Source organism: Sycon ciliatum, chromosome 8 (assembly GCF_964019385.1).
Source record: "Sycon ciliatum chromosome 8, ocSycCili1.1, whole genome shotgun sequence".
Lineage (NCBI taxonomy): Eukaryota > Metazoa > Porifera > Calcarea > Leucosolenida > Sycettidae > Sycon > Sycon ciliatum.
In genome coordinates this window covers 23,549,491-23,574,556 of record NC_088650.1, presented here as the reverse complement: position 1 = coordinate 23,574,556, position 25,066 = coordinate 23,549,491, and the positions used below count along the sequence as shown (strand labels likewise).

General features: G+C 49.2%; 1 protein-coding gene across 1 annotated transcript in view; it reads left to right on the top strand.

The window, feature by feature from the left end:
- LOC135822404 (uncharacterized) overlaps positions 1-22,385 on the top strand; it is a 28,136-nt gene extending 5,751 nt beyond the window's left edge. Inside the window, exons 2-12 of the mRNA XM_065335162.1 lie at positions 2,335-2,388; positions 2,841-2,965; positions 3,474-3,621; positions 4,211-4,293; positions 4,731-4,860; positions 9,166-9,354; positions 10,009-10,116; positions 11,642-11,818; positions 15,712-17,523; positions 20,530-20,652; positions 21,679-22,385. Coding sequence (XP_065191234.1) covers positions 2,335-2,388; positions 2,841-2,965; positions 3,474-3,621; positions 4,211-4,293; positions 4,731-4,860; positions 9,166-9,354; positions 10,009-10,116; positions 11,642-11,818; positions 15,712-17,523; positions 20,530-20,652; positions 21,679-21,828 — 3,099 coding nt within the window. The 3' untranslated portion in view covers positions 21,829-22,385. The remainder of the gene's footprint in view (positions 1-2,334; positions 2,389-2,840; positions 2,966-3,473; positions 3,622-4,210; positions 4,294-4,730; positions 4,861-9,165; positions 9,355-10,008; positions 10,117-11,641; positions 11,819-15,711; positions 17,524-20,529; positions 20,653-21,678) is intronic.
- The last annotated feature ends 2,681 nt before the right edge of the window (positions 22,386-25,066 follow it).

Genomic DNA, 25,066 nt, shown 5'->3' with positions numbered 1-25,066 from the left:
TGTACGGTACGCGATTTACGACTGCCGGATTATGAAATCAAACTACGTGCAGTTTGAGCGATTCGTTTCAAAAAGTCACTGCCGGAGGCGGAATTCAAGTGCCGGATTAAGATGTAGGAATTGAACGAAAAAAATTGGTTTCGTCAAAAAGTGCGCCGGTTGGCAAGGGTTCCGGATAAACAAGTGCCGGATTAGAGAGGGACGACTGTACTAGTAGTGGAGACGTGTACGTTTAATGGGGAAAATACGGTAAATCGAACAAGAAGTCGAAAAGGTCTGTTCTGATAATTATTTGATACGGATACCAAATTATTGTTCTCGCACCTAAAACAGTCTATGTGCAATTTCGGGACCATTCACCCAACCAACCGCATAAACAACCTGTGCAAAATATTGTTGTGTCCTTTGAAGACTCCACGGTGCAGCACAGAACAATGGTGCCAAACTGGGAGCAATGAACATTTCTATTACTTTATATACAACCTAGCGTAATCAGTGAGATACACTGGGCGTAAATGCACATTGAGTGTTGGACTACATATACACGGGTGTTTGCAGTGCATGAACTCTGGCCAGTCGTCCCCGTACGCAAAATGCGTACGCATTTGAATTTACCGTACATTTCCTCGTGTTTTGGCCAAATCTCAGCGGTACGACGCTGTCGAATTGGGCCTGAATTTGCCCTGAACCAGCCGCTATCGAAGTAAAATTAGGTGTTTTGAAGGCCACACGGGAACACTGCGGCCATGTCTTCTTTCCTGCGTCGTTTGTTTGAAAATCGGAGTGTTTTTGAGCTCGTAGTTTCGTCTTCGTTGTGGAATGGCCGTGCGTACATTCTCCTTGGAATTACCAAAGTAACACCCCCGTTTATTACATTACTAGGAGTTTTGCCGGCAGCCACGATAGTTTTTATCCCTGCTTCCATACGTCCTTTCATTGAACAGCCAAACGAAACTTTGTGGCGCGCCTTAGTTTTTTGTGGCGCGGGGGTCTCAAGTTTGTCACTTCGAGTTGTACACAACAATCACATCAACACCTCAAAGGACCAAAAACCAAGTGAGCAAGTATTTCAACCTTGCGATTCTGCCTGGCCTACTCTGAGTCTGAAGATGGAGACTTCTACTCGGTAGCACATATTTGTATCAATAAGCTGGGAGGGAGAGCGTGGCGAGTAAAATGTTAGGATGAAAAGGGCCACATTCTCTCTCGGAAAAGGTCGTCGTTCCTATACTGGCTACACACTTGCTCTACCCAGCTCTGCAGAAGGCTAGATTTTGCATGCACGTGCGAGATTCGCATCCGCCGCGCACATAGGCAGAGTCGAAATTTTTGTACTCTCGGATTTGCCGCCATCTTGACGAGTGGCCACTGCGAAACACCCTTGATTATGTATATGCCTGTACAAACTTCAATGTCATTATACTCTGGAGTCATTTCCAGTCACTGCATTGCAATCAGATCACATTGTGACAATGAATTTAATGAAGATTGTTGTGGGACACGCACCAATATTCAATAAAGTACCTGCTGTGTCAGTGAGGGGTTCTAATGCATGCATGCTGAGATCACAGTGTGAGATGTTCACAAAGGACAATGCATTGCTGCCTGTGCTCTTTCCAGTCATGTGAGCCTAGTTTGCACCTGGCACTGTTGCACAGCAGAGTGTGTAGAGGGTCTGGGGCTGCATAGTGCCTTACAGGACATTGACTCGCCTGATTGGATTCAGAGTCATTTAGCAGCACTGCACTTGCCCAATGATCCTACAGGGTCTTGTGTGTGTGTCTGGGGGGGGGGGGGGGGGGGCCCATGCAAGCGTTCCTGCGCATATGTGAGTGTATGGGGGGGGGGGCGTGCGCATACGTGAGTGTGTGTGTGGGGGGGGGGGGGGGGGCGCATGCAAGTGTGCATGCGCGGCATACGTGAGTGTGTGTGTGGGGGGGGGGGAGCGCATATGCAAGCGTGCGTGCGCGCGTGTGTGTGCAAGTGTGTGTGTGTGGGGGGGGGGGGAGCGCATATGCAAGCGTGCGTGCGCGCGTGTGTGTGTGTGTGCAAGTGTGTGTGTGTGTGCAAGTGTGCGTGCGTGTGTATGTGAGCGCGTCCGCATGTGTCGTGCCAAAGTTCTCACCTGAAAAAACTTCATGAACATGAATTTTGTGAATTGAATCAGTTGTAATTATCAGTATATATCCAGTACAATACATGCTTTTATTTTATTTTACTCCAAACCAGCTGTTACTTGGAAGGACAGTTGAATGTGCACATACAAGGTTCTTTACAGATAACATTATCCGAACGTAACTATAATTCTCTTGGTTGTGTTTTCATGCTTGCCAGGAGCGCTTTGACGTTGCCTATCACTTCCTGAAGGACTTCTCCCAAGCTTGCAAGGTATGTTTACCTGTGCGTTCCTGTGGTCAATTGTTGCTCTATGAAATAATATGATCGAGTGAGTCACCTAGTGCTCTGCACTGTGCAGCCCTAAACATACAAACACTGGGCTTCGCACTCGGGTGCAGGACACTAACTTATTAACCCTAAACGAGTAGAATCTATTGAGCCTCGACAACTCTATAAACAATGATTATAGTCCTAGCCAAGGTATGCCTACTGTTAATGCTTACTGTACATGCTTACTGTACATGCTTACTGTACATGCTTACTGTACATGCTTACCGTACAGTATCATTACCAAACTGGTAGTAACACATGCGCTCTGTACCCCGCTGAACAGTTTAAAATGCGGTACTTCCATGGACTGTACGGCTGGATAAGGATTTTCAAGTTTTCAGCCACACCTCACATTTTACTGTCGTTCCATGGTTACTGTTCCATGTGCTCAGGGTGTGCACACCTACGTCAAGAAACGAGCAGCCATAGAGAAAGATTATGCCCGAAGTCTATTGAGACTGACTCAATCCACAATGGACATAGATCCCGACACTCATAAAGGTGCATCGTTCAAAAGGTGAGCCAACTCCCCGCTCTCCCTCCCCTCCCCCACATCTACCCCTCAGCAATAACACATACATCTAGGCTCCTACAGACAGACAAACTAACAGATACACACACTCTCTCTCCCTCCCTTCCTCTCTCTCTCTCTCTCTCTCTCTCTCTCTCTCTCTCTCTCTCTCTCTCTCACACACACACACACTCTCTCTCTCTCCCACCACCATCCATTATTGCTCCATGGGGGGGGGGGGGTATTGTGAGCTGGGTATAGACTATATGAATTCATTCCACGGTCTCAAAGCTGAAGTTCAGAGTGCTCAGGGTACCCTTTTAGGCTGTCAGACATCTCTAGCGAAGATTATTTATGAACGGCACGGAGACTATTATCACCACCAATCAAATGCAGGTGCTGCACCATAACTTTGATGGGCAACCATTGTAAAGATTACTGAGATCCTTGGTGGTCATGTATGGTCATTGTATCAGCATGGGCAGTTCTCTGATGTTCTGCTTGCCTGTTGTAGTGCACTTGATCTGGCGTGGCAGACTGTGCTGATTTCCACTAAGGAGTGTGCTGAAATGAAGCTGTCAGCCGCTGCCAGTCTGGAGCAGAGCATAATGGCCCCGCTGACATCCGTCTTCGATGGTGAACTGTACAAGACGAGGAAAGAGGTAGGAGTGAGATTGTTCTGCAACGGGCAGAGCATTCAAATTGCTGCAAAGCCACACAAGAAATGCATATCCAGACCCAGGAATTTGCCCTCTGTTCTGCTTTTTTCATTCATCTGGCTTCGCCCAAAAGGGCATAGTAGAGGGATCCATGGGACCTCTGGTCCGGCTGAAGCCGAGCCAGCCGGGGCAGCTTGGACATCCATGTTCAGACAGAGGTTTATGCACAACCGAAAGAGAACAATGAGCTAGTGACTAGGTCTGGATATGGAGATAAGGCTCCAGGAGGTGCATCGCTTACTTTGGAGAAGAACAACTGACACAGCATTTCAACAGTGACAGCAGCATGGTACCGGGACAGCAACACGATAATATCTACTTCATCGTGTTCTTTTGTCGAGAGGCAGTTTCTTCTTCTCAGTATCGACTTGGAAGAAACCAAACGAGGTATTCTTCCCTTTCCCTGGCTCTCTGTTCATCTACTTGTGTGTCCAGCTGTCCATGCCTGTAACAGTCATCTCATCTTAGCTTTCTTTCTTTCTTTCTTTCTTCCTTTTTTTTCTTTCTTCCTGCCCTCAAATACGGTCAACAGATATCAGAGCAAGGAAGGCAGAGTACGCGGAATGTTGAAGACACTTCTCAGCGACTACTGAAAGCGCAGTTGGTGTTTGCCAGGTGATGTTCTGATCATACAAGTTACAATTTTTTTTCGATGGCAAATTTTTGTCTATTCATAAGATTGAGAGAGTTGAAAATGGAAAAGTGTGAAGAAAAATTTACTGTGACCTTCAGAACTCCAACCAGGGAACTTTGCTTATGGCCAGCGATGCTATGGTGTATTCGTAGTTGTCATCCGAGCAAAAAATAGTTTTCTTTCCCTGCCCACTTTATGTGGAAGTAGTTGATTTGCTTGAGTTGATATGCGTTGTGTGCAGGGAAGCCAATTCATCAAGATAATGACCTTTGTGACTTGACTTTGACTAAAAAATATTTTAATAATCTCGTTCTTGGCATTTTCTGATATGGCCGGCCAGGATGAACCATCATTCGCGATCTGCTGCAACAATTTCAATTATATTTCCTGTACTTGTATGCCATTTCTGAACCTAAAGTTGCTCTCAGGAATGGCAAGCTTGTCTGCTACAAATACATCGTGAGGGCAGTAGCACTGACAAGTTGAAGTCAACTCACAACCAGAAGCTTCGCGACAAGGAATCGGCACTCGGCAAGAAGTGTGAAGAGGTAGGGTGTAAGGATGATGCAGTGATGTCATCATTTGGTGTAGAGGCGATATGATGATGTCATCATTTGATGTACAAGTTAATGCAACGACGTCAGCATTTGATGTGATCAGTATGGACTGGCATCACAAGCACTGGTTTGCCACTTGAGTCAAAGCATATCTGACGATTATCGGCAAGTTTTTTAAAGTTTTTGTTCTGAACGTTCGGGGTGACAGACCTCGACCAAAAACGAATTTAGTACATGTACGTAACAAGCCTGCGGGTGGAGTGATGATCTAACAAAAGATTTTGTGAAAGAATTTTTTTACTTATACAGTACTGTAAAAATGTCGTTTATTATTGTTATGGAACTGCATATACATAATTGATACGAGAGAGCTTGGAAGCTCAGGACCCTACGCTATGCTTTTTTTGCCTTGATGACCTAGGCAAAAAAAAGCATAGGGATGTTATAAATTTTTCATTTCTCCTTTTTTTTTCAAGACATAACCTGGGATTCGAACCCGCACTATCGCCCTGCATGCATCACCCGATACACTTCGCATACATACTAATTCTTCCAAGTTGCTTTACGTTATGATCTTGCATTTGAAAGCCCTATTTGAATGTCGTCGCCAGCTGTTTGTGGCCAGCCGTCTTTGATGGTACGGTACGGTACGGTACGGGACAGATACGGTCGAGGGTAATATGACACCGTTTACCACCTTGATGACCTAGGCAAAAAAAGAATATGGATGTTATAAATTTTTCAATTCTCCTTTTTTTTAGGCATAACCTGGGATTCGAACCCGCGCTATCGCCCTACATGCATTCCCCATGTAACCGAATGGCGCCTAGTAGTAGCATGCACTATGATCCGATACACCGCCAAAGACAACAACCGACCGTTCCTTCTTCGTTATAAGATTCTGTTGATTAAGAAAAGTGTACGGTATTATATGTGACCACCAAAAATATACAGTGAAAGAAAAGCCTACCGAAGCATTGCAAGCCACGTTGGTTCGGCTGCGTTGGTTCAGCTGCACGCCAGTGCAAACATACAGATCGACAATGTTGTGCGGAAACCAAACACCACAACATTTCCAGAAACTAACTTGTTCACACCTACATACAATCATGAGTCCATACCGTGTCTGGTCTGGTTTGTTATGTTAGCAACCTAGATTAGAATGCATTGACCACATGGATTCGATCACACATTCCCCCCTGGTAACACAATAAAACAGGGAACTTGCACTAAAGAGTATAACTAAGGTTCTCCAAAGAAAAGAACCAACAATCCACCAACAGCTAAACAAGAGAACAGCAAAATGCGTAATGGGTTTTGCATTTGCTAGCTTGCTCCTAACTAAGCACGCGCCAAGAAATACTGATAAAACGACACACGTACAGTTTCAGGAGCCATAGCGCTGTGGTGGCTTAATGGCAGATCTGTCTCGAATTGACATGCGGATGCCGCCATCCCCTATGTTGGGTTCAGGACCTGGCAGCACTGATGCTGGCTGGTACAGATAACCACCAACCGTTGCCGCTGCACTGTCGTCCATCGGCGCTGTTGGTAGGGCCAAGTCACGGGCGACATCCCTCTTGATGATCTCCACGTTGACAATCTTCTCCGCTGAGCGTGGATCGGCAGCCCGGGTGATGAAAACTGTCGACGGCGACACAACGCGAACGATGCGCCACCCAGGCTCGTACGGTGCCAGGCATTTGCGGCTCCGGGAAGGCCGACGTAACAGCACCGCATCCCCTACGCTGTACTCTGCTCCTTCGATCACGCTCTCTGTGTCATTCCGGGAGAGCTCTTCGTTTACGAGGTCTCGCACACGTGCCGTCTTCTCTGCCAAGCTTTCAACCCAGCTTGACAAACTGAGGTCTTCTTCCTCGCGCTCGACCAGGAGGTTGCGTGGTTCCAATCCCATCATTGCGGCGCATGGCAAGATTCCAGTAGCACTGTGCGGCCGCACCCTGTAGTAGTAGAGCAGCATGCTCAGCTCTGTCTGCCAATCGCTGCTGTACTCGACCACTTTGCGGATAAGACCCAGCAGCGTGCGATTGAAGCGCTCGGCTCCCCCTTGGCTCTGCTATCGAATATCGATAGCAGAGACGACAACACACAGTTAACAAACTCCGTGCCGTTGTCACATCGAATTACGCTTGGTGGGCCAAACCGGGGGCAAATGCCAACAAACGCCTCCGCGACACTGACACCATCATGGCGGGCTAGGTGTACGACTTCCACCCACCGTGTGAGCATGTCCACACACACGAGGACACAATGGTAGGAACTACTGCGGCTGGGCCCCAGCTCTAACGTATCAATCTGGATGGCTTCCCACGGCCTGGTTGGTAGGTCGCTTCTCGCGGCCGGAGGGTTGGGCTCTCCTCGCGACGGGTTCGCTACACGGCACGTCCCGCAGTCTCGGACGACTTCCTGGCAGCGTTGTGCCATCTGTGGGAAATGACAGCACTTCCGAAGACTGCCCCACATGGTCTCCCAGTTACCATGCCCGGTGTTGCGGTGAGCAGCAGTGACGGCTTCACTTTGCAGTGCAGTAGGCAGGACCGGTACGATCACATCACCATCAACAGGGTCCACACGACTGAGGTACAGGACGCCATCAATGACGCGCAGCTGACCCTTCGATTTCTTGTACAGCTGGCTCGTCACTTGCTTCCCATCCTGTACCTGTGTCACTGTCAGCTGCACGTCTGCATCTACCGCTTGGCACCCGCGGATAGACCGCATCGACGTTGGCCCCTTCATAGAACTTGCTGGTAGCGCTGCTGCGATTTCACCTGCTTCCTCCCGACAAGGAGGCCATGAGGTCGGCACGCAGGTAAGCCGATCTGCAATGTTCGACTCCGAGGGGACCCACTCCACGGACACCGTCATGCCAGCAGCAGCCACAGTGTCCTGAAACACCTGCAGGCGGAGACGGACGAGAGACTCGTGGACCCCCCCCCCCCCACCTTCACGCGATGAGTATTCTGCGAGACCGCGCTCCACCACCCAGCAACCGTCTTCGAGTCGGTCACGATGGTCAGGTTCTTGATGTTCCACCGGATGGCCATATCCAGTGCCTTCAGAGACGACTCGAGCTCCGCCACATTGATATGACACTTGTCTGCTTTGTCTTGCAACCACGAACCATCCTCGACAACCTTGCCATCCTGCGTCAGCACCATGGCAATTGCCAGGTTGGATGCGTCACAATACGCTCGCCACGTACCCATCGTTGGGTCAGCGTACCACACTCCGTTAACGGGATCATCATTGCACAGGCGGTGAACAATGTCGCTGCAACACTTCAAGACAGCTTCCGGTACAGCTTCGCTTTCACATCGGCCGGCTTCTTCTGATCCGCTGCCGCCATCTCGTTCCACACGGTGAACGCCTCACCCTCGAGATAGAGCGGTAGATTCGCCATCTTCTTTTCGTCCGAGTCCCACTTCTGCAAGTGCCCGACAACTGAGAACTTCGCCCAGAATTCACTCAGGTCGTTCCGACCCCCACAGAACGGTCTCAAGAAGCATTCGACTTTGGCCATCTCGCACTGCTACCCTTTCGTCGGACTAATCCGAGTTACAACACAAACTCCTGAGTCCCGGGTTTCGGCACCAAAAGCTGCTGTAACCGAATGGCGCCTAGAAACATGCACTATGATCTGACACACCGCCAAAGACAACAACCGACCGTTCCTTCTTCGTTATAAGATTCTGTTGAGTAAGAAAAGTGTACGGTATTATATGTGACCAAAAAGATACAGTGAAAGAAAAGCCTACTGAAGCATTGCAAGCCACGTTGGTTCGGCTACGTTGGTTCAGCTGCACGCCAGTGCAAACATACAGATCGACAATGTTGTGCGGAAACCAAACACCACAACATTTCCAGAAACTAACTTGTTCACACCTACATACAATCATGAGTCCATACCGTGTCTGGTCTGGTTTGTTATGTTAGCAACCTAGATTAGACTGCATTGACAACATGGATTCGATAACACCCAATACACTTCGCATTCATACTCATTCTTCCAAGTTGCTTCACGTTATGATCTTGCATTTGAAAGCCCTATTTGAATATTGTGGCCAACTGTTTGTGGCCAGCTGTGTTTGATGGTACGGTACGGTGCGGGACAGATACGGGATAGCGCCAGGCGTGACACAAACAAAAAAAACAAAAAACAAATACCAAATTAAAGCTGTGTGGACCCTGGCTAGCGCCAGACGTTACTGAAGTAACGTCTTCTGCATAGCTACGGGAATAAATATTATTTATTCGCTGTCCCTTGTGCTTTAGGCTAAGCTGGCGTATATGTCTGCACTTCGCCGTGCCAACAACGTCCAGCACCTGCATCACTTTGACGAGTGGCCTGTGGTGCTGACCCACTTCAGTCAGGCCTGCACTGACACTGTGTCGGTAGCACGACAGTGCCTTGTTCGCCTGCTGGAGGAAGTCAAGATGTTACAGCAGTCTATTGGCGAACCTGTAAGTGTAATGCAGCCGGTGTATATGTGTGTGTGTGCGTGTGTGTGCGTGTGTGTGTGTGTGTGTGTGTGTGTGTGTGTGTGTGCGTACGTGCGTGCGTACGTGCGTGCGTGTGTGCGTGCGTGCGTGCGTGTGTGTGTGTGTGTGTGTGTGTGTGTGTGTGTGTGTTTGTATGTGTACTGCCCTCTTACCATGGTAACTGTTAAAATATGTTCCCACAGACGGAATTCTAGTGAAGCATTTCTTCCTACTGGAGTAGTTCCATACTGATCAGGCGTTCAGAATCATACTCACCAAATGCCCCAGTCTTACTACATTGCAGTGGAGTTAGTTCTTCAATGATTTTGCTTATTGGTATTCTCTGAAATCTTCCTTGGCTTGGTATTTGGTTTGATACCACTTAGGGTCAGACTCAGTTCTAGTAATCTAGTACTTTCGCATCTTTTTTTCATTCCCAAAAGGTTCTGGTGACGTTACGGTACAAGCCTTGAGCGATCGGGAAGCTCAAATCATCTATCATTTCACTCAAGAAAAGACTGATAAGCTTCAATTTCTTCGGAATCAACTTCCTCAAAGCTATTCTACTAGTGCTTGTGAATCCTTTTTGACAGCGATAGCGTGTTTGTGTCCACCGTGTGTGGTTCTTGTATTCAGGAAAAGCTGCTGGCTATAGCACCCACAGTGAAGGCATTGCATACCCTGGACCTCAAGTCCTACACGGATGACTTCATACTGAGTCACATGAATACAGGCAAGATGGAAGTGAGTGCAAAGCCAGGCTTGCCTTAAGTGAAGGCCCCAGACTTAGCTTGTGTGTGTGCGTGTGTGTGTGTGTGTGTGTGTGTGTGTGTGTGTGTGTGGGCGTGTGCGTGGGCGCGGGCGGGCGGGCGGGCGTGCGCGCGCCCGTGCGTGTATAGCCTTCATGCAACATACTCATACTGTCAATCCCAGTGAATTTTACAAGGATCCCCCCCCCCCCCCCCAATACACACACACACTACTTGGCTTATTTCGAAAAAATGCTCTCTTTCACGGTTTCTGCACTGGACGCGTTTGGGATCGAAAATCTCACCTGCGCAAACTAGCTGCGCAGTTCACGCGCTGAGGTCCCTACTTGTAGCCTACATTGAGCACTAAACATGGATAGTGGAAGGTTCATTGCAACTTCAAATTTCGTGTTTTTTGTTTTTTTTTTTCGAAATAAGCCAAATTGAAGAAGACAGTAGAAATGGCTGAATGTTGCGTCCAGGAAAACACGTTCTACGGCCATCTCCAAGCTACCTGTCTCCCAGACACTCTCTCAGAGGAACTATGGAGGGTCAAAGAGCACATATTTCACTCTTGGACGCAACGTGAACACCTCTTCTTCTGAGAGTGATGTCTTCTCTCCGAGTGATAATGGCGGCGATGTTCACGATGGCTGATGCACTGGAAATCGAAGTTAGGACAATCTAACCGGAAAAACGTCTGAATTTTTCACTGAATCTTCTCTGAAGTGGGTTCTTGCCGCGTGGCAAATTATAGGAAAATCGACCGGGGCGATATCGCCTTGGCCACGCTGTCCTTCGGCGGGAATCACAAAGTATGTTCGAACGACGATGAACATAACGATTCCGCCAGTGTTGACCGCTTCCGCTAGTGTCGAAAATCGGCCGTCGCCATTTTCCAGCTGTGTCCGCGAGCTGCACTAAAAACTCGATGACGCAATGTATGCGCAAACACCCTGCGCAGTGCACGTTCTGAGATCCCTACTATAGGGCTTGAAAGTGACAACATCAAAAGTCAACAAATACCGACAAATAATGACTTCTGGGTCCAAGTGGATCCACTCCACCTACATGTATAGTGCAGTGCAGGATGTGATGGTTAGGCCTCGGCATCCTGTCACACGCACCAGTGAATCTGTTCTGTACTAGATGTGGATCCTCGACCCGGAGGGCCCTGTCCAGTCATCCCCTGAGGACTTTGTCACCTTGCTGTGATGGAAAACCACCCGAACATGCATGGATTCATACAAAAACTGGATCCAGGTGGATGATGATCCAAAAGCCAGCATTGTTTATGAATCCGGGCTGCCGGTGATGTGACAATTTCAAGCGGAATATTTTACTTGATCCGTAAATGCACCGTGGGTGGTAGGTGATCTGCGTTAACTGAAAACACTCTTCTCCACACAGGAACAACCCCCCCCCCCCCCTCGGCAGGCGAACAACCTTTGGGAAATCCTTAAATAAATATGTACAATACACATCTGTTATTCTTCCTGTTTCCTCCGTGTCCTGTGCAGCTTCCTCGTTTTTATGCGTTTGAGGATGTAGTCATGGATGAGGCTGCAGCAGAGGTGTTCTCTCAAAAGTGCCGACAGGAATGCCGGGAAATATTCATTCCTAGCAGATTGGAAAATCTTACCAGGCAGGAGATCGACAGGGGTGTCTACTTTGTGGGTTCACAGCACTTTACGGAGGTGAGGAAAAATCACCAATGTCTCTTGTCTACCGTACTAACATCAACACTGTGTGCTGTATGCTACCTATTGGCTAAACCTACACACACTTGAGAGGAATCGAAAGCATTTCTGCTGTAACTCTCAGTTTCACGGTTTTAACCTCTCAAGTGTGTGTACTAGGCTCCGTACTTCTGCACCTTGGTGTATTGAGCGCTCTCACGAGCAACCACAAGTCCCTCCGAGTTTGACTAAACCTATTAATTTCTTAATTTGTAACATGGAAATTGCGGGCACAAGTAATGCGATCGAGTCCACCAACTAAACCAGATTTTTTACAGTCAGACCTGCACAATCTAGCACAAAACTGACAAGGAGTACTGAGACATTCCATGGCATGAAAGTCATTGTGCCCACAATGTCCATGTTATAAATTTTTTCCTTGGCTCACCATTTGAGTTCTTAATTTCTTAATTACTCAAGAGAGATTGGAAGCTGTGTCGCAACTCTGAGCTTCACGCATTACTACGATCATCAGGCAACTGAAGCACACCACTTGATTACGTTAATTTTTTAATTACTGAAGTTTGCAATATGTTGGTACCCGTGTGCCAGGCAACTAGCTCCCACTGTGGGTTGCAGCACGGTTAGAAAATCCTTCTGCTTCCTGGCAGGACTTGAACATGGTTGCGCATCGGAGCTTCAAGCTTCGATATAACAGTGTATTGCCTATGACGTCATAAATATCCAACCGGAACTTCACAGCATGAAAAAATAAAATCACGCAACCACATCACTACAGTTGCCTTTTTTATTTCCGCTCGACACGAAGTGATTTAGAAAATCTGAGTTCTTCTTCTCGCGATTAGAGATGGATGAAAACTCAATCCGGCAAGCTGTTTCATCAGCCGTTGTGGATCTCCTTGCTCTGATCAATGATCGTCTACGTGCTTTGGAAGCGACAGCAGAATGTAGAAGGGATCTGGCCAGGGGCCAGTTCTCGCAGTCCAATGGATCGGAGCCAAAAACTTTCCAGGTTGAGTGCAGGCACTCAACCCCGGGAAATCGCCAGTTTCTTGGGCATGCCCAAGTCTGGTTTGTCAGGTGGAAGTTTGTTGCTTCCACCTAGCTCCTCGAGTGGGCATGCCTGCTCGAGTGATGCTGATTTGAACGACACCACGAGTGGGCAGGTACCCTCGTGTGTGGACGTGAGCACGGACGACCCGGAGCATGCTCCGGTGTCCTCAGATATAAAACAGTTCCTTCAGACTCGCTTCAGGAAGCCCTTGAAGGGCAAGAAGCGCAGGGACCTAGTAGAGCAGTTTTCCCGACCAGAGGTGGACGTGGCGATCACACCTAAAGCTAGACCATGAGATGCTGAATTTACCTGGTGTAAGGCAGTCATTCAAGAGGTCGCGAGACAACATGTTGCACTCGCTACAGAGCAGCGTATTGGATTGTTTGGGTCCTCTCTCTGCCCTGATGATGGAGGCCAAGGCAGCGCAGGACGCTGGTGCAGGCCTGGACACGCAAGCTGTATTGGACATGGTGCCGGCTGGCTTGTCTCTGCTGGGCAATGCCAACAGTAAGCTCTCGGTGCTGAGGCGCCAGGAGTTCCTAGAGCATCTTGATAAGAGCCTGGTACCCATGCCGGAGGAGCCATTTGATAAAGCGGGCACGGCCCTGTTCGGCCCGGAACTATTGGAGCGCATCCAGTCCTAGGCAGAGTCCCAGGAGGCCCTGGGCTTGGTTGTGAAACAATACAAGGACGCTCGAGCTCCTCCGCAGTCGAGCGACAGCAAGTCTGGCTCTGGAGGGGCGTCAGCGGGTGAACGCCAGTTTTTCCGAGGTACTGGGGTGAGCAGGTACGGCGGTGGCTCCCGGTACGAGCCTTACACCAGCCCGTACAACCAGACTCAATATAGCCGAGCCGGTCGTGGCTATGCTAACCGAAGCCGGATGCTTCTCCCACCAGAGCAACAGGACGGTCAAGGACCGGGCACTAGCTACGCAGCATAGCGGCGGTGTGGATGTTAGTGCCAGAGGAGGTCTGGTCTAGCGGATGCTGTTCATTGTATTGGCTCAAGACTGGGCTTTGCCTCTCTAGCTGGTGTGTTTCGCGCCTTTTCCAGTACCGGAGCTCTGCTCGGTACAGTATGTGTGTTGGCGTAGGTTTCACGCTCCGCATCGTGGCGTACGGCGGTCAGCACGTAGCCGTCCCTCTTAGGATCATTCCGGGGGGCCTGGCATCAGCGGCAGCAGCCACTTACGGTGCAGCCATTCTCAGCTCCGGGGCTTAGGCTATAGCCTGACCTACTGCTATCAGGACACTTAGGTGCCTGTCCCGTAACTCGAATGTTACCCACGCATGGGAATGAATGTGTTTATCCCACGTGTGTTTATGTGTCGTGTGCGCTTTGAAGTATACACTGTTATATCGAAGCTTGAAGCTCCGATGCGCAATTTCCCATTTCGCTAGCAATGGTACATTGTGACGGGAAGTGGGAGTTGTGCTAGGAGCTGAGAGCGAGATATAACAGTGTCCCACCCGCCCTCCCATTATGGGTTGGTGGATATTTTGGGAATGATTCATTTTTTCCTGTCATATATCCGTAGTCTCGCTTCACTAAAAAAGGCAACTGTAGTGATGTGGTTGCGTGATTTAATTTTTTCATGCTGTGAAGTTCCAAAGTAGTGGTTGCGACTTCGGCGATGATTTGTAAGAAAGGTTTGCTCCCCACACCGGAGCTCGCGCTATTCCGCTGACTTTACTTGACACTTGACTGACTCACGACTGCCATCCAGAGCACACGAGAAGTCCATCGAACCTTCGACTCGGCAAACCTGCAAGAAAGCACCACTCCCTGCTCAATACACAGTGTTTCAGGGAATTCACCCCTCATCAGGTGAGCTTGAGTAGGCTGAGGAAGATTGTGCCTGAAGAGCACCACTTATATAGTGCTCTCCAGGCACAAACATCACCAGGGATACAAACTTACAGAGACGCTCCGCTTCCAGCGCGACAAACACCTCGTGAACACCAGATAGTAGCGTGAGTCAGTGTCGCTCCTGGACGGTGAGACAGACGTCGAGGACCCTCGGTCATTCGCAACGCTGTCACCTCCAAACCAACTATTCGCAAGCCCGCGCCGGGCACAACAGTACGAAGTAGTGGTTGCGACTTCGGCGATGATTTGTAAGAAAGGTTTGCTCCCCGCACCGGAGCTCACGCTATTCCGCCGACTTTACTTGACACTTGACTGACTCACGACTGCCATCCAGAGCACACGAGAAGTCCATCGAACCTTCGACTCGGCAAACCTGCAAGAAAGCACCACTCCCTGCTCAATACACAGTGTTTCGGGGAATTCACCCCTCATCAGTTGAGCTTGAGTAGACTGAGGAAGATTGTGCCTGAAGAGCACCACTTATATAGTGCTCTCCAGTCGAAGGTTCGATGGACTTCTCGTGTGCTCTGGATGGCAGTCGTGAGTCAGTCAAGTGTCAAGTAAAGTCGGCGGAATAGCGCGAGCTCCGGTGTGGGGAGCAAACCTTTCTGTGAAGTTCCGGTTGGATATTTATGACGTCATAGGCAATACACTGTTATATCTCGCTCTCAGCTCCTAGCACAACTCCCACTTCCCGTCACAATGTACCATTGCTAGCGAAATGGGAAATTCCATCTGTTTTGTGTGTAACATGGTTCCAGCGAATGGGATTTCCGGTCTTTTGACCATTTGGATCTGATCTACTCAACTCCCACGGCTGCTTTAGGAGTTTTATCTTTGTGTGTGTGTGTGTGTGTGTATGGGGTATGGGTGTGTGTGCATGTGTGTGTGTTTGTGCGTGTGTGTGTTTGTGTGGGTGTGTGTGCGTGTGCCTGCATGCATGCGTCCGTGGCTCTGTGATATTAGGCTCCTGAACACGATAAAGACAAGATCAGAACTGTGATCATGGCAAGTACGGACATGGTTCCATCACACAAGGCCCGCACGAATGTCTCGCACATGCTGGCTTTACGCAAGGCAATTATGCGGAGCAGAGGACCGCAAGAAGCTAGCGCTGGTGTATCAGAAGGGCCAGTTGATTTGGCACCTCAGCCGGTCATATCACTGGTACGTGGCAAGATACCAAAGGATATGCCATGTGCCCCGCAGCCCGAAGCTCTACCTTTGACTCTTTCAGCATCAGCGATACCAACACGTCACCCTAAAGGAAGCACAGCGCCCCAGCGACCGGCAAAGCCTTCAGCGTTGTCCGATGAACAACGCCTTGGCTCTATTGACGGTGCGACAAAGGGAAATGGCCGGCAGTACGAGCCTGCCGAGTACACTGCTCCAGAGCCGCTCAAGAACAATCTCCCGTCTTCAGCGGAGGTAAAGAAGCCTACAAAGAGCCCGCAGCCGATCGATAACATTTCACCGTACGCCTGGGTTGAGAAGAGTACTTTGGATGGCGAGATGATCATACGCCCACCGATACCTGAGCGCCCTGCCAGGCCTGCGATGCCGGACAAGCTGGTACAGAGAATTGAAGCGGAATCCAAGCTGCATGCTACCTTTCCCAGGCAGTCAGCATCCAAAGCGTCCCCACAGCGACCTGCACGGGTACCTCGACGCTCTGCTCCATCTGTTCCAGCCGGCAGTGGTGGCAGTCATAGTGAATCCTCGGACCAATCCAGTGCTGACACAGACACAGTACCCCCAGGCAGACAGGTTTCCTCACCACCCGCCCGGAGTACAGGTGCACCAACCTCACTCGGCATTCAAGCTAGGTCCTTGGGTACTGGTACTCTTGAAACGACTGGCTCAGACCCGCAGTCAACGCCGAACAGGAATCAAAGCGCCCGAGCAGCAACTCATTTCCCACCACCTCCCCAAAGCCCTGCGCCAGTCCCACCTCGACCAGTGCTCAGAGCCAAGAGTCAGGACACATCTGCAGACCGGCCTAGCCCCGACAGTCGTCGAAGTCTACCACCCGAGCCACCCCGTCTCTCACCTGCACAGTCCAGCAAGCAAGCGGCAATGGTGTATAGACACACTCATAAGCAGTACAGCAGTGATGACGAGAACGCCAAGTCTGAGCACCAACCCAGTATCCAAGGCGATGATGCTGCATGCTTGGGGCGACCGTCATCGCCGGCATACGTAGACGTGATTCGTCCACAAACAGTGCCGAGAGAAGCAAACACTGCCAATCGAAATAGGCTGTCAAAGGCTTCGAGTGCCGACTCGGACGTGTGTGCCCCGCCACTTCCTGGGGAGGAACAGTCCGAGTATGCGCTGCCGGTGAGTCCCGTTTCTATGACGCCGGCGGCGGAACGCTCTTTGTCTCTACAAGACCAAGGCGATGAGTATGTGGTGGCATTGCCGTTTGTCACTCAGCTCTGTGTCCAGTACCTGCACTCGGAGCGAGCACTGTACACCGAGGGCCTATTTCGAGTACCTGGTAATACTGGCCATGTCCGTGAGCTCAAAGCAGTGCTCAACACGCACGACATGGTGAAGAGCTCCTGGAGTAGCGATCGCTTACTAGCTACGTTCCTGAAAGAGGAAATCAGGAATGAAAGAGACCCGAACACCATTGCTGGTCTCCTCAAGTCCTATCTCATGGAAAGTAACTACGTTGATGAAAAGAAGTGTCAGCTCTTGGTCCATGCAATCAGCGGACTCGCCCAGAGCCAGTCAATAAGGTCCGGAGAGCTTGTAGCATCGGCCATTGGCAAGGTATGAGGGTTTGCTTATGCATGCTGTCTAAAACAATTACATCTTCTTTGTTAATGACAAGAGTGTGCATGTACGTGTGCTTGTTTGATTTTGCGCGTTGGTTTCTGTATGATGCATGTGTCTGTGTGTGTGTGTGTGTGTGTGTGTGTGTGTGTGTGTGTGTGTGTGTGTGTGTGTGTGTGTGTGTGTGTGTGCGCGCGAAGTGGACTAATTTAAAAATTTGTTGAAGATGCCTTGCTTTCTGTGAACTTCACATCAGGCCTACTAGTCCACCTAACCCAAACATGTATCGTCAAGTCATTCCGAGTACATTCATGCACTCTTTGCAACATCAATAGTACCGAAAATCCGCGGAGAACATTTGACTCTGTGAGCCGAGCGCCTTGATTTCCGCTGTGAAAGTCCAAGCAACCATCGCTAGCCAGTGAAAACGCATGGACGACCAAGCAACCACCAACCTAACGTAGCGTCAGCCAGCGCAACTGCCAACTTCAGGGCTAGGACAGCGGGTAACGACCACCACAACGAAGGGGTTCTCCGTTTGCGAGTTTTTTCGTCTTGCCTGCATATGCCGCTCGGTATGGTGCGGGTGATCTAGTTCTGATTTTCCGGTCACAAAGCACACGGGAAAGATAATCTCTGCGGGCTGTTAACCAGGACAGAGAGCGTACGGCTTGGCCAACCACTGCATGAGTATGCCTGACCCAGAAGCCGTCCCGGGGCCTGCACGACCAGCAGACCGCAATGCTGCCGCAGCACCCAATATCCCTGGACTTCACCCAACCTGGCCTAGAAGGGCCAACATTCGCCCGGCACCAAACGATTATGAAGACCGCTGGCTCCCGCGGCATGTGCTACGGATGCGGTGGCGGGTCCATGTCAACAGATGCGGCCAAGTTACGGATGACATGTTCAACCACCCAGTCTTCTGGTTGCTTCTGGCAATTTCCGCTTTTGGTTTGTCAATGGCTCTCTACTTCTTTCTCCCTCAAATGAACGCCGCGCTCACTTTACTAAGCAGTATCTTCTTACTGCTTATTATCTCGGGTGTGGCGGCCTTCAGGAGACGCTGGATCAAGCACCTCTGTCCAGCCAGGCAGGACCCAGTTGAACCTCAGATTCCGGCTATGCCTGCTATTCCATTGCCACCATCACCGCCACCACCACCACCGCTATCACCACCACAGCCACCACCACCACCAACACCACCGCCACCACCAACACCAACACCCACAGCGAGCACCGCTAGCAGTCCGGAGGAGCCAGCTTGCCGGCCAACTCATCTGGAGCTGAACGGTGTACTGTCCACAGCACCGCCACCCTCGTATGCCAGCGTGTGCGTCATACTGCCTGGTCGCCAACACTCTGAAGGGACGGGAACACCTCCGCCTGCTTACACCAGTGATATTTTGCATCGTTCTAGAACGTGTCACAATCTCTCAGTTCCCCAGTCACATGCCGACCAGGCCGCTTCATACATTATCGTTTCACCGAATGACAATGAAGAGCGGACGATGATGATCTCAAGTAGTATACACCTACGCCTATCTCAGGCTCCTACGCTCTGCACTGCCACTTTGCGCTTGTGCCCACTACAACTTCACACACAAGGCTGGTTGAGTCCTGCCGAATTGGATGTGGACGTAGAGGCAGGTTCGCGTGAAGTGCACGTGCTTCATCATCCGACTCCTATCATAAGTCCAGTGTCGGAGTAAGTGAGTGAGTATGTGTGGTGGTGGTGATGGTGTGTGCACATGCGTGTGGGGGCGGCGCGTGCGCGCGTGTGTGTATGTGTGTGTGTGTCAGCCAGTGTATGCCGGAGTATGTGGTGTAGTGTGTGTGTAAAAAAAAATGGAAAAATGAAAAATAGGGATTCACTGGCCAGAAAAAAGTCACTTCAAACAGCTGTGTGATGGATACCAGGCTAAAAATAGTGGCGGTCAATTCATCAGCCTTGCAAGCTGTTGAATGGTGTAATCCCAGCACAAGTTGCGATGTCTAACATAGCTGTTCGCTATCATCGCTTCCGCGATGGGCATGTCTGAGGTCTGAGGTGTGTGTGTGTGTGTGTTTGTGTGTATGTGTGTGTGTATATGCGCCAGCTAGTTCGGTTGGTGGGTACACGTGGGCCAGATAGTGCTGGGTTTTTTGCCAATGGGGCTTGGCTGCTTGAAGGTGTAATGTTGTACCTATCACCTTTGTTGGTTTCAGGGTTCATATACTTTCTATTCGAAGTATACATACCTGTTGACCATGGACTGCTTCTGGCTAGATTAACTCTTGTTTAATCGCTGGTGCTAGTGAAGCTTATATCAGATCCACTCTGATGTAGCCACCTACACTAGTACCAAGTATTACCTTCACTGGGGGCGGGGGTAACTGCAGTTGGATCCCTGGACGGATACCCTGATGCCGTCAATCCTTTTTCTGCACCTTGTCCTCACCCACTTACTGAGGTGTGATTAGCCCGTAAGTGAGATCATTTGCAAGTCCAGCCGGTTTTCAGGGGGTGTCGGCCGTTCGGCGGTTCAATAGCCAATTGAGTCCTCTTTCCAAGATTCCTTTTGAGTTCCTCTCTCCCCTCTCCCGGAGAGACCCACGTGACCACTTTTGGCAGTGAACAAGTACAGTACAGTATGTGTGTGCGTGTGTGTGTGTGTGTGTGTGTGTCAAATTGAACTGCGGTACTCTCAGCCTGTGCGGCAATGTGCCGAGTGTCGGTTGGTTAGCTCCGTTGCTGCAAAGCACAGGTCATATGGGAATATTTTGCATGTCGTGTTTCATGCCAGCATGGCGTGGGCTGCGGAAGCGGAAGGATTTTTTCGAATGGTTTTTTTGACCACTTTGGCGGTGGGTCTGATTAACTCACCTCCCACCGCTTTAGGAGCTGCATCTGCGCCTTGATCTTTGAGGGTTGTGGCATCCCAGCGGATGCGGAACATTCGGTCTCCAGCCGAGTCTCACGCGAACCATGAATTCTTTCTTTCTTTCTGTGTTCATTGCCAGCATGATCTAGCAACTGAGAAAGCAAACCAAACAGCTGTAACGACAGTCCGAGGAATTATTAATGATGAGCTGCAACCAGTGTCACAAAGTATTCTGGCAGCTGTTTGTCACCTCCTATCCATGGTAAATATGTACACAAGTCGCATGTGTCTGTATGCATGTGTGTGTGCCTGTGTGCCAGTGTCCATGCGTATTTACATGTGTGGTGTGGGCACCGCAGGTTTTAAGCACTGCAACCCTGCTCACCATATTTTACTGGGTACAGGTTGACTACGGTAATAGTCCATCACCCTGCCTTCTCTTTGAACCTCGGATGCTTCCCTATTTATTACAAGTTGGTCGGCCCAAAATTCATCAGCGCCCACACCTTGGTATTTGAGACACACTCGGACATGCTTTAATTTCTGTGGTCTGAAGACTAAACCCGATGGCACAATCGATAATGGTACACAGTCGAACACTACTCTACTGGATCACCGCTGCATGTGGAAAGTCGCTTAGGTTGAATTTTGAGGACTTTCGAAATTTTGTGCAAATTCCTGGAGGCAATTTGCAGGTGAACCCCCCCCCCCCCCCTCCATGATTCTCAGTGAAAGCCGACAGGCCTATCGACAATGAAGTATAGTCGGCGTGTGTGCGTTCATGTGCATGTGTTAAAGTCGATGTGTGTGTGTTAGTGTGTGTGTGTGTGTGTGTGTGTGTGTGTGTGTGTGTGTGTGTGTGTTTGTGCATATGATTGTGTGTATGCGCATGCGTCAGTGCATCAATTGAAGACTTTAGTCGATGTACATCACGTTATAATATGTGATACAGTAGACATATTTTCATATTGTGCTGGTGATTACACTGAAACTGGGATATTAACTTCTTTTAATTAAATTCTGAATTCGAATTCCTCTCCGAAGTGACCAGTAGTGCATTGTACTTTAGTTTATCTGTTTCCCTTATCACTATCTGAAAAACAGTTAGGACGACCCATGTGCTGCTCACTGGCATTGTTGTTTATCAGTATAGTTTATAGAGTTTAGTGTGTATGTGCTAGTGGTGGGAAGGGGAGGGCTGTCACGTGTGTGTGTGGGGGGGGGGGGGTTGTCACAAGAAACGAACTCTTCGTGAAAGGAGTCTTGTTTTGCTTTTGATCAATCTCAGGTTGCCAAGGAAAGCCATCGCAATCACATGACCAGTCACTCGTTGGCAATGTGCTGTGGCATAAGTGTGTTTCCGGCCATGCGTGTTGGACATGTTGCAGCCGTTCTGCAGTTCCTGATCAACAATGCACCGGCTGTCTTCCTTCGCTAGCTGCGACGAGACACACTTGCTATGCCGGAATGGCCTTGGTGTGTGAAATGCTGAGCATCATGCATCAGCCGATGTCAAGCGCATGGATATGCAATATGCATAATACTTTTAAACATGTTTAGAAATTGTGCTTGGCTTGAACTATGGATGATATTAATTGTTTTTTAATGTTTAGAAATTGTGCTTGGCTTGAACTATGGATGATATTAATTGTTTTTTAATGTTTAGAAATTGTGCTTGGCTTGAACTATGGATGATATTGTTTTTTAATGTTTAGAAATTGTGCTTGGCTTGAACTATGGATGATATTAATTGTTTTTTAATGTTTAGAAATTGTGCTTGGCTTGAACCCCGCTGTACTTGAATTCGTTTCAGCATCCCATACACTAGCTTCTTATGGCACATGCATGTTCATGTGTGAGCTTCACTTCAGTTTGTTCGCAATCAAGCGTTTTATGCCCCCCCCCCCGGAGCCTTAAACTGCAACACTGTTGAAGTTTTTCAAACTGACGGAGCTCAGAGAGCACGTACACACACACGTCACACACACACACACACACACACACACACACACACTCTCTCACACACACGCACACACACACCCCAGTAAAAAGCAACGCCTGTTGGGAGTTCCCTAGTAAAATAATAAATTCTACTACTACTACTACTACTACTACTACTGCTGCTACTACTACTACTACTACTACTACACACACACCATTGGACCATTGGACGCCCATCGGCGGAGGCGATGATAGCGATGCTACAGCGGAAGCCATAGCAACTTGTGCTGGGATTGCACCATTCAACAGCTTGCAAGGCTGAAGAATTGACCGCCACTATTCAGCCTGGTCTACACCACACAGCTATGAAGTGGCTTTTTCTGGCCAGTGAATCCCTACTTTTTGGTCTTTTTTATTTTTTTCCCGCACACACATCACACCACATACTCCGGCATGCACTGCACACACACACACACACACACACACACACACACACACACACACACACACACACACACACGCACACGCATACACACACAATTGATAAAACTATTACACTCGGACGTCTCTTATCCGGGCAACTTGGGACCGGGCACGGCCCGTATCTCAGATTTGCCCGTATCTCAGGATAACTCATCTACCATGTATCATATCATTTTTGAAGGAGTTTATTTGGAATGTATTGCACATGTTCAGGATTCAAAAGGAACCCATTGATAAAAACGTGTGGATTACACAGGTTGGCAGTGAAAAATAGGCACTTCCACCTATGGAAAAAAGTTCAACACCCCCAAATTCGAAGCATTTTTGCCATAGGAACTCAAGCTGAAGGTGCCCGGTAGAGAGACGTGCCCGTATCTGAGGCGTCCGGATAAGAGGCGTTTGAGTGTATTAGTAGTAGTATTGCAGCCTTTTTCAGCCATCATGATACCTCTCTGGCCTTTATAATTATGATCATTGAAGTGGGATGGGGAGGGGAGACATTGAGTCATTGTGGACAATGTCACAGTCATAGTCCAGCATACCTTAGACCCAGTGCTAGTACTAGTACTCAGTACTAGTAGTAGTCCCAGTGCTAGTAGTAGTCCCAGTGCTAGTAGTACTCCCAGTCCCAGTGCTAGTACTAGTAGTAGTCCCAGTGCCAGTGCCTACATCATCATCATCATGATAATAAAACTGGTTGATTTAGTTGTGCAGTTTCATGGTCGTCAGACTGCACGACTCGAGGAACACCGTTCCTACTCCTAGATCCTCTGGGGGACGGATTGAGTTGGCATGGAAACCAAATGCACACATCTAGTGATCACTATTTGCATCTCGTTCGCAGTTTTTTTTAAAACTATTACTTCATGCAGCAGCGCAGCAGTCATTGCTTTTAGATTTTGGTCGTTACATCTTTTTGCTTCGCGGCCATCACTGCGGGCACCATCTCAGGGTTTCTTCTCAGGTTCGATCTCAAAAATCTCCACCTTCCACATACAGTGGTGGCCAAAAGTGATGTCCGGCACCCAAAAATGGGTGAATGTTGAGTGAGATTGGTTATTCTGGCCTGGTGATTCTTTCAATGACTTGCAATGCGGTCAACAATGGATTTTCGGGGGAAAGCATGACGTCATATATGTCACGTGACCTATTGCGTCACACAAATGGCTGCCACGTGCGGACATGACTTTTGGCCAAAAATGCGTACGCACATTGTACCGTACTACCGTAGTTTTTGACTGGCAATGCATGCCGGGAATTTGAAATCTTGCAAACACAGAGCTTCAGGAGTTGTCCTGGCGTGAATTTGTGACCGAGAGATTTCGTTTTGACCCCAATGGCTGGCAGGAAAGAGCTCTATGCTAGCACGAAGCTGGCCATTGTAAAGCTGAGTCAGAATGGTGAAAAATCTAGTCAGATTGCCAGGATTTTGGACCTGAACGAGCGTACGTGCCGTAGAGTCATTGCCAAACATAATGTCGATGGACGTGTTGAAAACTAGAAGTGTTCTGGCCGGCCCAGGGTGACCAGGGCCAGATACGACCATCGTCTAACGATACTCCATATGGCAGATAGATTCAAAACCAGCCCGAAACTGAGAGCTGAGACGACCTAGCAGACGGATTCACGGGTGTCTGGACGAACGGTGCGCAGGAGGCTGCAGAACGCAGGCCAAAAGGGCTGCATCGCAGTGAAAAAGCCTTTCATGTAGGCTAAAAATTTGAAAAACGACTAAAGTTTGACCAGGCCCACAGGAACTGGACAGTGGCAGATTGGAGTCGTGTGCTGTGGACTGATGAGTCAAAATTCAACTTCCATGCCTCTGATGGAGTGAGGTTTGTTCGCAGGAAGCCTGGAGAACGACACAGCCTGAATTGTTTGCGTGGTACTGTGAAGCATGGAGATGGAGATATCATGTATGGGGATGCTTGTCGGCGACGCGCGTTGGACGGCTTTTCAAGGTCGAGGGCATCATGACAGCCAACCAATACATGGGCATTCTGCAAAATGTCATGCTGCCGTCCATGACTGACCTTTTTGCTGATGAACAGGCTATTTTTCAGCAGGGCAATGACCCCAAACATACAGCCAAGGCAACCAAAGCATGGCGCGCGACGCAAGACTTGACGGTGATGGAGTGGCCACCACAGTCACCAGATTTGAATCCCATCGAGAATCTATGGGAAATGCTCAGCCAGCACTGCCAGGGCAACAGGAGGGCAAAAAAAACGATGGTGAGCTCTTCACTGAGT